Source organism: Aptenodytes forsteri, unplaced genomic scaffold (assembly GCF_000699145.1).
Source record: "Aptenodytes forsteri isolate BGI_AS27 unplaced genomic scaffold, ASM69914v1 Scaffold217, whole genome shotgun sequence".
NCBI lineage: Eukaryota > Metazoa > Chordata > Aves > Sphenisciformes > Spheniscidae > Aptenodytes > Aptenodytes forsteri.
Window position 1 is genome coordinate 7,490,752 of NW_008796222.1, and position 12,322 is coordinate 7,503,073.

The window sequence follows — 12,322 nt, forward strand, 5'->3', positions numbered from 1 at the left end:
TGGTATGGAATGTTTCTTTGGCCAGTTTGGCTGTGCCCCCTCCCAGCTTCTTGTGCACCTCCAGCCTTCTCAGTCGGTAGAGCATGGGAAACTGAAAAGTCCTTGGCTAGTGTAAGCATTACCTAGCAACAACTAAAACATCGGTTGGTTGTTAACTTTGTTCTCATCCTAAATCCAAAACACAGCACTGTACCAGCTACTAGGAAGGAAATTAACTCTATCCCTGCTGAAACCAGGACAGATAGGTATTCTTAATACAGAAGGATGTTTCCACAAAAGTCCCCTTGGTTAAAAAAAACATGTAAACAGATCAAGAGAAACTCAAGTTTCTGTTTCAGTAATCCTTTAGGGCAGTAAGGAAAACAGGATATAGCATGTCATTGAGATATACCGTAACAGTAGTTTGCTGTAACACATTCTGCATATATCTTTAGAGTATTAAAGTGTATGTTTGTGTGCCACGTTTTTGAACGAGCCGTATGAAAATGTCCTAGGGGAAGTTTTATTTGCTGGTTTGTAACAAGCTATCATAAAACCACATTTTTCTTAGTAGAAAGAGCAGCACTCTCCTGATTGTTTATAACGAGACGTTCACTTTCACAGATGGAAAATGGTTGATCATTATGTTAGCCGGGTCCGTGGGAATCTCCAGTTGTTAGACAAACTGGATTTGATTGACAGAACAAGTGAAATGGCGAGACTTTTTGGCATTCAGTTCTTACATGTGTTAACAAGAGGCTCCCAGGTAAGATTTAGTTTTCCTTACACCTCACAAAAGCAAAATAGTCTTTACAAAATGTTTTAGTTCTTCACTATCTTTTCAGTCAGTGTATGTATTTTCAGAAGGTCACAGAAGACTGTTTTGCATAACATGAAATTGAAACGTAAAGAAAGGCAATTCAGAAGCGGTAATAACGGATTGAATGGTTAGTCTCGGAGATTAAAAATAGCTGTTAAAAATAGAGTGCCCCAAATGTAATCGCGCCAGTGTGTCTCTTCTACTGACTTTGGGAGCACTACGTTTTCTCTTTGAATTGATATTTTTCACACTTAGATGAGTCTGAAAATGAATGCTTTTTAAAACATTAAGAAATATAATTGAGCATGTTTTAGAAAGATGAGATGATTTTCTTCCAGGGCAGACAAATCTGTATCGAATATGTTCTAAGTGACATTTCCTATGAAGCAGACCTCTGGGTGAGATTTGAGCTCTGGCTTTATTCAGTACGTGTCATGCAAGATGTGTGTCATTTTGTTATTTTGATACTGGCATCAGAGGGAAAGGGAGCAGGACAGAGCGAGATACACACAACTCTCTCTTTCAGACCCCAGCAGTCTCCAGTAATACCAAAGGCTTTCCTTGCCCAGGTTCTGAGTGACTAGACTAACTAAACTGTTTTCATGGCTTTACATGAGCCCTGAACAGCACCTGAAACGAGAGACAACTACTCTCATTCACACGTGTCTGCTCTTCTGTTGTCATCTTCTTTGCTACCATAATTCTTTCCTACTATCTTTGTGCTTTCTGTTTTAATAGACGTGTAGCTGAGCTGACCAGGATTGACTATTTTGCTAACTTTTGTGGACAAAAAGACAACTTAAAAACTAATGTCCTAAGCAGACCAGCATTGTCTTAAGCCAGCCAGAAAAGGGAGTCTCTGAAAGCTGCAGTTTCCTAACAATTCAACCCAATTTAAAAATGTTGCCACCTTTTTTCCTTTGACTGCAGTTGCCTGTGTCATCTCTTGACCCAGTGCAGGTTCTTGTCGGTCTTGCTGGTACTGGCCCTCTGGTTTTGGGCGGGGCGGCACCGTTGGCAGAACCATGGTGGCGTTCAATAGGTATTTGCCAGTTTAGCTCCCTGATCTGGTTTACCATGTTATCAGAAAAGTACCGCTGTTGGAGCAAGGGAAGAGAAATGCACAGTTAGGGACAGGGAGGATGGGACTGGCATACTGCCAACGTAGATACGCTTAAACTGTCATGATTGCAGCCCGCTAAGACTGTTCTGCCTGTCATTTTCTCAAATGGCTGTGAGTGGGAGTGAGCAACAGAAACATGCTGCATTTTCTATCCTGACTGTTCTTTTCTCTTTCCTTCTGTGCACCTATGTTTTGTTTCCTTTGAAACTTTCTAGATCACAAAAATGGCAGTTGCAACAATTTCTAGTCACCGCAAATAATTTTTTTTTCATTCAGAAGAATCATCACTATCTTTTATGAAGATAATCCTTTTCTCCTTAGCTGAAAAAGATTTAAAACGGAATAGTACTAAGAACAGATTTCAGATATTTTAAGTTATTTTTTCCATATTTTTGTATATCTTACTAAGTTTTACAAGACCTTTTTTAAAGGTGATTTTTTCTTTTATTTTATTAAGCTATCTTGAATATTCCATAGCAGACTAGACAAATCTAACAGGTGATGGTCATAGGTGTATGGATTATTAGTCAGATGATTGAAGAACTTGCTGAAAACTAGGGAAAAAAAAACCCAAACCTAGCTCTTGCCAGAGCCAGTCCCTGACCACCTCATCATACATCTGAGCTCATCACTGGACACAAATTAGCGCGCAATTAGTGCAAGGCAGCAGCAGCTTATGCTGCTGCAAAACTACGCTTTCAAACCCCAAGCTGTTTGTAAGGTGGCAGGGTCTTGTTAAAGTTGTTAGTTCTGTACGTTCATTTATAACATCAAAGTTAAAGAAATTATACCTAACCCATTCAGCACAATGATTTAATATGTAGTGCATCAGGCAGAGGGCTTTTGAATAGCGATTTAGTTGCTTACAGAGCACAGGATCTTAGGATTATATAGGATTGTTCTTTGATATTTTGGGATTTTCAGTCCTTTGCCACCCAGGTGTGTAATTTTCAGCTATTTTGTTTTTTATTATGAATGGACATAGTGAACACCTGGCTATTAGTGCTTTTAAAGCCTTACTAAAGCATTGAATAAGACATAAATAAATAGGGCTGGTTTTTGTCATGTTGCTACCTCCACATATGACATTTTGCGATGTCTTGAACAAGGTGAAAGTTCTTAAATTTTTCGTTATTTTATGCTTCCTGTGCTACTTGCGGCATCATCAGGGAGAAAGCATGATACCCAGTGCAAAGCAGCAGACTTTTGAAATGGGCTACCTTAGATTCTTCCCTTGGTTCTCTTGCTGCCAAGTACATTCTAGTTACTTCTCACGGCCAAAAGCTTGGAGGCACAATTATCAACTTATACAACTTGCATGTCATTTCTCTGTTTTCCCAAATGTTGAAATAAAATTGCTGTGCAGATTCCTATGGAAAATGGTCATCAACTGCATATTATGCTTTGTTTTCTCCAATGTTCTGCACATCTAACAAAAATACAGTTTAGCAAATGCTCTTTCACTGACTGTAGCAGGCCATCCATATATATTGTTGCAGCCTGTTGGATGTTTATTTTTTTAACCTGAATTGGTTGTTTATTTTTTCCATAGATCAAAATTAGAGGTACTTGATTTTTCAACGATTAGGGCTAAATGATGAGGGAACACATGGAAAAGTTTCACTATATGCGATAGAAAATATATATTAAAAGTAAGAGTATAGCTGTTTATTTTGGAAAACTAGTTGTCCGTACTTTAAATTCAGGAAATGTAAGTGCATATTTATACAGTTTTAATACACCCATGTTTATTCTGCATTTTTGAAATTATAATTAATATATCCAAACTGTTTTGCAGTATCGTGTGGAGTCTATGATGCTGCGTGTTGCAAAGCCAATGAATTATATTCCTGTGACACCCAGTATCCAGCAGCGAGCTCAAATGAAAGCCCTGCAATGTGTTCCCTTAATAATGGAGCCAGAATCCCGCTTCTACAGCAATGCTGTTCTTGTATTAGATTTTCAGTCATTATATCCTTCCATTGTGATAGCATACAACTACTGTTTTTCAACCTGCCTGGGACATGTTGAAAATTTAGGAAAGTAAGTTGTTCTTCTTTTCTCACAAACTTTGATTCCATAGCGACTTCAGCATCTTTTCTAAGGTACTGAGAACCTTTGGTTATCGTTGGAAACAATGGGCATGTATGAATAGCACCATTTTCTGTTACACAATAGAGATGATAAAGATCTACCATGTGGGGGGGTGTGTGTGTGTATACACACACATATACATAATACACATCAATGTGTATTTTTAATTAAATACAGAATTAGACTCTCTTAAAAAAAACAAACTCTGTATGTGCATGTGTGTAGACCTGTTCCGTTATTGTGGTGATGCTAGTTTTTAATACTGCCTCAGAATAAGTTAAAATGTTATATAAATCTACTACCTATTTTCAAAACTGGACTAGTATTATTCTGCTGTATGTTAATAAGTTGTTGTTGTTCTCTTTTAACAGTTGTAGTTCACTATTCAAAATGAAAAGATATAATGAGTTATTCCATGTAGCATCTCTTACTGAGCTTAACAGTAATTCTGTAAATTGGAAAAAAAAATCTCATTGCTTATTATAATTACCTCTATAAAACAATATTTGGAGGAATGGGAAGATGCATGCAATGATTGCTAGGTGTCACCATCAGGTTTTCAACTTTCTGATTTGAAATTCTGAATTTGTAGGAAGAAAATATATGCAATGTGTTACTTGGTAAACATGCATGGTTTCCACAGGGGATTACGGTATGACTACGTGCCTCCACTAACTCAGCATTTGGAAGTAATGCAGTAATGCAGAACAGAATTGATAAATTATGCATGTGTTGGAATTTAGCCATTTATTACTACTTTATTCCTAGAGCCTTTTGCACATAGCTAAGAAATTTTAAATGATAGTATGTTTGTTTATACCTGAGATTATAATTGCGATTCTATCCTTGCTGGCATTTAAATGTGAGTTGATGCTTTTGCTTGATCGGGCTGTAAATGAATGAATTGTCTTCATATTTAATTTTTCTCTTTATTAGATATGATGCATTCAAATTTGGCTGTACATCTCTCAGAGTACCTCCTGACTTACTTTACCAGATTAGGCATGATATCACAGTGTCACCCAGTGGAGTAGCTTTTGTCAAGGTAATGATATTAGTGCTCTGTGACAGGCATTTTCACTTCCTGTTGGCTGACTAGCTTAAGATCAAATTGATATTGTAGTTTATATTTTGCTGCATTAAGAGCAGACAGAAGGGGGGAGGTTCAGTCTCTCATTTCCCAATGTCTTTTTGATATTTGTCAGAGTGCGGGACTTCTGGCAGTTCAGGAAATAAAATGTTATCTTTATGCTTTCATTTATACTGAAGGCTTATTTCATCTATAATTAAACTGTATTTTACTTGTGCAGTTTGGGGATCAAACAGTAATTATCTGTGTGTAACACTTCATTCTTCTCCTGCCTGTATAGCAGAATGCTTTCCTAGAAAAGAGTCATGGTTTGGGAGATGAAACTCCCTGACTTGCTTTCTGTTGTTCTCATTTTATGTTACGTGTACTGCTGGCTGATTTGTAATGAATTAATAAATATGGGTAATGAATTAATAAATATGGCCTGGAGCTCTTACAAATAATTAGCCAATCACCAGCATACATATATTGAATGTAAAACAAAAACTTTAAGTAAAGAACATTTGCGGAATTTTTAAAAGATAATATTCCATTAGCATTTAACATTTTGAGAATTAACAGTTAAATATTCAAGTCCCATTTTAGTTAATAAGGTTATCTAAACATCGAATTAGCAGGGCTGATGAAAACAAAGAACAAAAAGCTATTTACCCTGCCCTTAAGAGCTTTGCCTGTATTCTAGGTTGCTTGTAATATTTGTGGGAAGAGCCAAACCATTGGTGCCTAGGGCATCTTGCTAATTAATTTGCCTTCTTAACAGTGATTATCTAACAGTTCTGGGTTTTGCTTTTACTCCTAACTGTTTAGGTTGGGCTTTTTAACATAATTTTTTTCTTTGTTCCCTTTATGGCAGCCTTCAGTAAGAAAGGGTGTGCTGCCAAGAATGCTAGAAGAAATCTTGAAGACTAGGATAATGGTGAAACAGTCAATGAAGGCTTATAAGCATGACAAGGCTATAACGCGAATGCTTGAAGCTCGTCAGTTGGGTCTTAAATTTATAGCTAATTTTACATTTGGTTATACTGCTGCTAATTTTTCGGGAAGAATGCCATGCACTGAGGTAAGGGTTGCAGATAAAAATGCAGAAAAAAATGTGGAAAAGACACTAGTAATAAAATATAGTCAGATAACACAGTATTATTATTTGAAACATAGTTAATCTAAATACCTTCATAAAAGCTGGTTTTATTTGTAGTACTGAAAATTAGCAACTTGGGATTTATTTGTGATCCTTTTTAAAAAAAAAAAAAGTCTTATTTTTCTTCTTCCCATAAAAGAACATTTGGACTTGGCATTTCTGTAGAACTCTCTCCAAAGGTAGATTGGATTACAGTTCTACTAGTGGAAATAAAATAAAACATTGTAGCTGTTTCATAGTTTTCATAAAAGGAGGAATCAGCAAAATCCAAAAAACTAGAGAAGATTATCCTAAGCGATCTTGTCTTGCTCCTTGCACTTTTAATACACCTAAAGAATTTTAAACCAAATTTTCCTTTATTTTAATTCTTGATAATTTTTGATCGTTCTTCCTTTAATTCTTGCTATTTTGGGGTAATGTACGCAACCGTTTTATTTATTATATGCATTTAAACAGTGAAATAAAATATATTGTCCAATATATAGTAATTTTCATAAGCAGATCAAGCAAGGTTAGACTCTGTTTACCAAGAGCTAGTATTGGGTTTAGCAGTAGAATAAAGATTTTCAATTTACCTTTAACTTTGCAGGTTGGGGATAGCATTGTCCACAAAGCCAGAGAAACATTGGAGCGTGCTATAAAACTGGTGAACGATACAAAAAAATGGGGTGCTCATGTCGTGTATGGTGATACTGACAGGTAATTAATGGTCTGCTTCTTACAGTGTTTTAAAATCATAGTAGTTCTTCCTAGATCTATTTTTCTTTTGTCTCAACAAGGGGAATTTATGATACTGAAAGGAGTATGTGGACCCTCTTTGGGATGTTGCTTACTGTCTTGCAGAATATGCAAAGTGAATAATATTTATTTTCTTGGAGTTTCTTTTAGGACTCTTAGAAAGCACTTTGAGGGTTTCCTTTCTTTTGAAAATTATGTGGAACAGAAAGGGGGGGGAAATCATATTTTTTCAGGTGTGAATTAATATGTCTTATTTATCAAATGAGTATTTTTGTGCCTGTTTCTTATGCCTTCTTATTTTGGAAAGTAGAGTATGTATAATATAGTAGGCATTGCACGTTGGTACTTAGAAGGCAACACTATTTTAAGCTTCAAAAGTGGATACAATTCAGAAGCAGCCACTAGAGCATACAAAGATATGATTAGGCTGCCTGAAATACATCATATAAATATCTCCCCTTTCTCAGTCAATCTTTCATCTAAATAATAGCCATGCTCTAGGCGTATCCACCTCTGGTGCTAGACTTGGGTAATTCTTCAGCCATGGGAAACAAAGCTTGTCTGGCTGTTCTTCCTTAATAATTTGTGAATCCAATGACTGATCTTGGCCAGATTTGATGAAAGACTTGAAGTTTCAAAGATACTAGATTCATAGTAGCTTCACCAAAAAAAAAAATTGTTGGGGAAAGCAAGTAAAATCCTATTGCTGCCCGTAGTGGAAAAAAAGGGCCTACCCAGAGCTCTTTACAGTTCTCTCCTGGGAACTCAAGTTTTGCAGTGCCTGGGAGCAGTCACATTCCCTGCCTCACCAGAGTCACAGTGTTCGTCGTGCCTTTGGCACTCCTGATCTCGTACTGAACACTGAAGTTTATCAGGTTTTTGGCATTTCTAGCTGAAGGAACAGAATTGATAACAACATCCCTGCCTTGCCGCCAGGAAACCACAGCTTGTAAGTTTCAGGAACTGTGTTGAACAGATTTGTGCTTATTTCCTATGTCTGATTTCTCGTAGCATGTTTGTGCTCTTGAAAGGAGCCACGAAGGAGCAGTCTTTTAAGATTGGTCAAGAAATTGCTGAAGCTGTAACAGCAACAAACCCCAAACCTGTTAAACTGAAGTTTGAAAAGGTAAAAGGAAAAAAAAAAAGTGAAGATAAAAGATTTTTCTGGACACTAATGTAGCATAAGGATATACAACAGTCATGTGCCGTACTGTTTCTGCGGGTATATTGCGAGCTCCTTAATGCCTCAGGGACCTTGTCAGAGGCGTGCTGCAGCATGAGCAACAAAAAGAAATATTCCTACTTTCACATCAGGATGCCTGGTGGCCTGTTGCACTGGCAGCAGCAGGCAATTTGAAATGCCTGTCTCATCAATTTTTTGAAATGTCTCCCTCAGTTTTGTATTATATACATACAATCAAACCAATGCGTGCAACTTGGTAGAGAAAATGCACACCATCCCTTGAAGTGATTCCAGTGCATTAATTGCAAGCCTGATATTTATTCTTCAGCCAGCCTTAGGACACTTCAGGATATGTCCATGTGATACATTTCATTCACATATAAAATGAAAAATTATAAAAATCCATTCAGTAGGTTTTTGGAAGAAGTATTAATGACAATAAGCCTTTTCTAGAATAGCGAGGCAATGTGATACTAATTTTGGTGGAAGTCTATAATTGGAAAGTCATTAGCAATCAGTTCAGGTGCTCTAGATATTTTCAAAGTACATACCTGACTCAACAAGTTCAATCAGAATTTGTAAGCAAATAGCCATTTTTCACGGAAAATACAGTAGAAAAATATTAGCGAGAAAAGTCAGAATACCTGCGGAAGGCACGGCAACTTTTCCTCACTGACTAATGTATAGCGACCCTTCCCACTTTGAGGCAATTCTGTGTCATTAAGCTGAAGGAGTAATTAGCCAGAAAAAAATGCTAGGTGCAAGGATATACTTGAGAAGATGTCCGAGTGCTTCACTTCAAGTGCCCTTATTCACCTGTGGGTCAAAATATTGGGTACTCTCCTAGGATAGCTTCTTAGCACAGGACGAGGAAAATGCCTCAAAGCTGGAGCGTCTGTTCAAGAAGTGGGACACCTCTTTGTGCAGGACCTTCTTCAGCCTGAGGCAATCTAAACTCGCTGCTCCCTCTTCTGTGAGAGCCAGGAAGATGTGCCGTTATCCTAGTAATACTGGGAAGAAACTGTTCCCCATTCTTTCTTTTAAAACTGATCAAGGAATACTGACACAATCAAGAATGAAATCAGAGGTTGGAGAAAACAAGCAAAAGAGACCATGACCCTAAAAATCCATTCATGAGGAAACCATTCTCCGAGCATAGGCATTTAAAAAGCATGCTTTCCCCAAATCAAGATACTAACTGATTTTGGGCTCCTCATAATTAGGTGATGTTTGAAAATAGAAACTTCAAAGCCGCTACTTTTGCCGGGAAAGTTTTCTTCTCTGATGTTTACAATGAAGTTGTTGTCTTTTTAAGAAAGAGAGATAATACAGTTACACTAAAAATGCTGACAGATGCAATCCAGAAAAGTAAAGGGTACTCGAAACAAATTATACTGTGTGTCACTTTTCATCTGAGCTTCAGGTTGCTTAGCCTTTACAGCTAGATGAAATAGGAAGTGATTTAAGAATGGAATACCACTGAATCCCAACTTCCTCAGCCATCCTTTAACAGTCCTTTGAGCTAGTTGATTGGTTTTAATGATTTAAAAAAACAAACCAAAAAACAACAACAAAGCAAAGTATTCCTTAGGAAACCCTCTATGTTCAGAGCCACCTTATATTCCCAACACGTGCCAGATGGGGCTATCTTCTTTCTAAACATTCCAGGTCTACTTGCCATGTGTCCTGCAAACTAAAAAGAGGTACGTGGGTTACATGTATGAAACACTGGACCAGAAGGACCCAGTATTTGACGCAAAAGGCATAGAGACAGTCCGAAGGGACTCCTGTCCTGCTGTTTCCAAGGTAAAATACTCATGCATTTCTTCCTGAATGAAATTAGAGTATTCTGTTATTTCATTGTATATTTGTCCTTTCTCAGAGTTTCTAGTCCTTGTGAGTTGCCTGAGACTTTGTCTGGTTTTCTGGTATGAGCCATTTGAAAGATAAATTGAAGATCTTGCACAGCATTACAAGGACTTGCACTTTCCATCTTAACTACTATCTTTCAGCCCCTAAAAAACCCATAAAAAGCCCTCAGCCCCGTGTAAGTTCTCTAGAAGACCATTCTTGATCTAGTTCACTTTAACTGGAAGTAAGTATTGCTCCAAGATGAGTGAGGCACGCTGATGTGTCTGCTAAATAGCTCACTTACATAAATCTAGTTTAGCTAAGGATTCATTTAAAATAAACTTGCCTGTTTATTTTATGTTGTGTATTGGGGGGGGGGGTAGAAAGAAAAGGCTCTTGTTCTTAATCAAGTCAAAACAAATTTACACCAGTAAGAAAGGTAACCACTTAGGACGATTTACTTCAATTTTTCTTTTTAATCCCAATTCTTTTGTTTGCTGAGGTGGCCAGAAGGTCATAGCAAAATATTTTAGATGACGGGGAAAAAACATCTTCTCTCATACTCTGGAAAACCTCTGTAATTGTTGAAACAGTCTTAGTGCCAAAGTATGGATAATGTCATGAAAGATGCATCAAACTGAGGAAAAAGTTGTCCAGTAATGTGTTTATGAATGTCTTTGAGTGGAAGAGAATGCAACCATTTGTCATATTAACAGTCTAGTTCACAACTGATACTTTTTCTAAGCAGTGTATTAATATTTCCATATAATTTACTGAATTATTTGGAATTAATTATTTTTTAGTTAAACATACGTGTTTTCCTCACCTTTCTCCTTTGGTTGTAAAGATACTTGAGTGTTCTATCAAGCTGCTATTTGAAACACGGGACATAAGTCAGATCAAACAGTACGTTCAGAATCAATGCATGAAGTTACTGGAAGGAAAAGCCAGCATGCAAGACTTCATCTTTGCAAAAGAGTACAGAGGGAGCTCAGCTTACAGACCGGGATCCTGTGTACCAGCCCTGGAAATCACCAGGTAATGAGATGAAGGAGTGCTAATCCTAGATATTTCTTCTCCTGACCTTTGTACTGCCAAGTTATGGGTGGCAGCGAGATGTCTCCTTCAGATGTTGCAGCAGTTGGCCCTGACTTTCTTCTGTGCGTGAAGACAGATCAGGCATCAGATAGTCCTAGAAAGCCGTTTCATAGTCCTGGAACGAGCCACACATGCTTCAGAGTAAAGTCTCTTGTCAGGATGCTGTAACGGAGTGTTCACTGCTCTTACTTATGCTTTGGTTTTTGCACAAGGGCTTGACTCTCCAAGATTGCCCATTGCTCGCAGATATTAGATATGTTAAAAATTGTAACGGTGAGTCTCTCAGTGCTGTGAAATACATTACCAGGCATAATTCTTCATTTTTTTAAAAGTACCTTACTTAAAGTTGATGTTTCATCCTGTTGATATTGTTTATCAGTAATAGATAATGTGAGCTGGCACGTTTTGCCACCTTGCTTAATAGAAAAGGTCTTCAAATTAAGCCATGCTTTTTAAATAAAATAAAATTCAAGTCCTGGATTGCTATCTGCTTCAAATTGAATTGTCCTTTGCTTTCTGGGTACTTGAGCTCTTTTTAGTACCCTGGCTGCTCTTTATTAAAATATTTCTTTAAGGAAGGGGTAGCTAGAAAGCAACCTGCATGCAAATCCAAGTGACCTGAAATAGGACATCTTTAGGGCCCATGTTCCAAGTTCTAAAATTTGGGTCTGATCATGAGACGAATTAGAAATGAAACAACTGGGTCCTGTGCTTCATAATAGGCACTAACTTCAGTCATCTGGAGAGCTACTAATATAATCAGATGGGGAACTTTGCAAGCAAATGAAATAACTATGAATTTGTCTCTGGATGCATTATAAAGGCTATTTTTAAACAGGAGAATGCTTGCCTATGACCGTCGCTCTGAACCACGAGTTGGGGAGCGAGTGCCCTACGTCATTGTGTACGGCATGCCCGGACTGCCCCTGATACAGCTGGTGAGGCGGCCCATTGAAGTCCTGCAGGATCCCAACCTGAGGCTGAATGCTACGTACTATATTACCAAACAAATTCTGCCACCGCTGGCTAGGGTGTTCTCACTTATTGGCATAGACGTCTTCAGCTGGTACCACGAGTTGCCACGGGTAAGTGTTTGAAAACAGATTACAAACACAGTGCATCTATACAGTGTTTGGTTTTATCGTGACTTTTAATGGAATGGGGTTTATATGAGGCAACAGCAAAGGTTATTTTACAAGGTAGTGTTT

The 12,322-nt window shown here is 37.7% G+C and overlaps 1 protein-coding gene across 1 annotated transcript in view; it reads left to right on the forward strand.

The window, feature by feature from the left end:
- Window positions 1-12,322, forward strand: part of REV3L (REV3 like, DNA directed polymerase zeta catalytic subunit) — an 82,310-nt gene that overhangs the window by 65,574 nt on the left and 4,414 nt on the right. Inside the window, exons 21-29 of the mRNA XM_019474616.1 lie at window positions 604-745; window positions 3,721-3,965; window positions 4,953-5,061; window positions 5,960-6,166; window positions 6,834-6,943; window positions 7,994-8,108; window positions 9,834-9,971; window positions 10,864-11,054; window positions 11,953-12,199. Coding sequence (XP_019330161.1) covers window positions 604-745; window positions 3,721-3,965; window positions 4,953-5,061; window positions 5,960-6,166; window positions 6,834-6,943; window positions 7,994-8,108; window positions 9,834-9,971; window positions 10,864-11,054; window positions 11,953-12,199 — 1,504 coding nt within the window. The remainder of the gene's footprint in view (window positions 1-603; window positions 746-3,720; window positions 3,966-4,952; window positions 5,062-5,959; window positions 6,167-6,833; window positions 6,944-7,993; window positions 8,109-9,833; window positions 9,972-10,863; window positions 11,055-11,952; window positions 12,200-12,322) is intronic.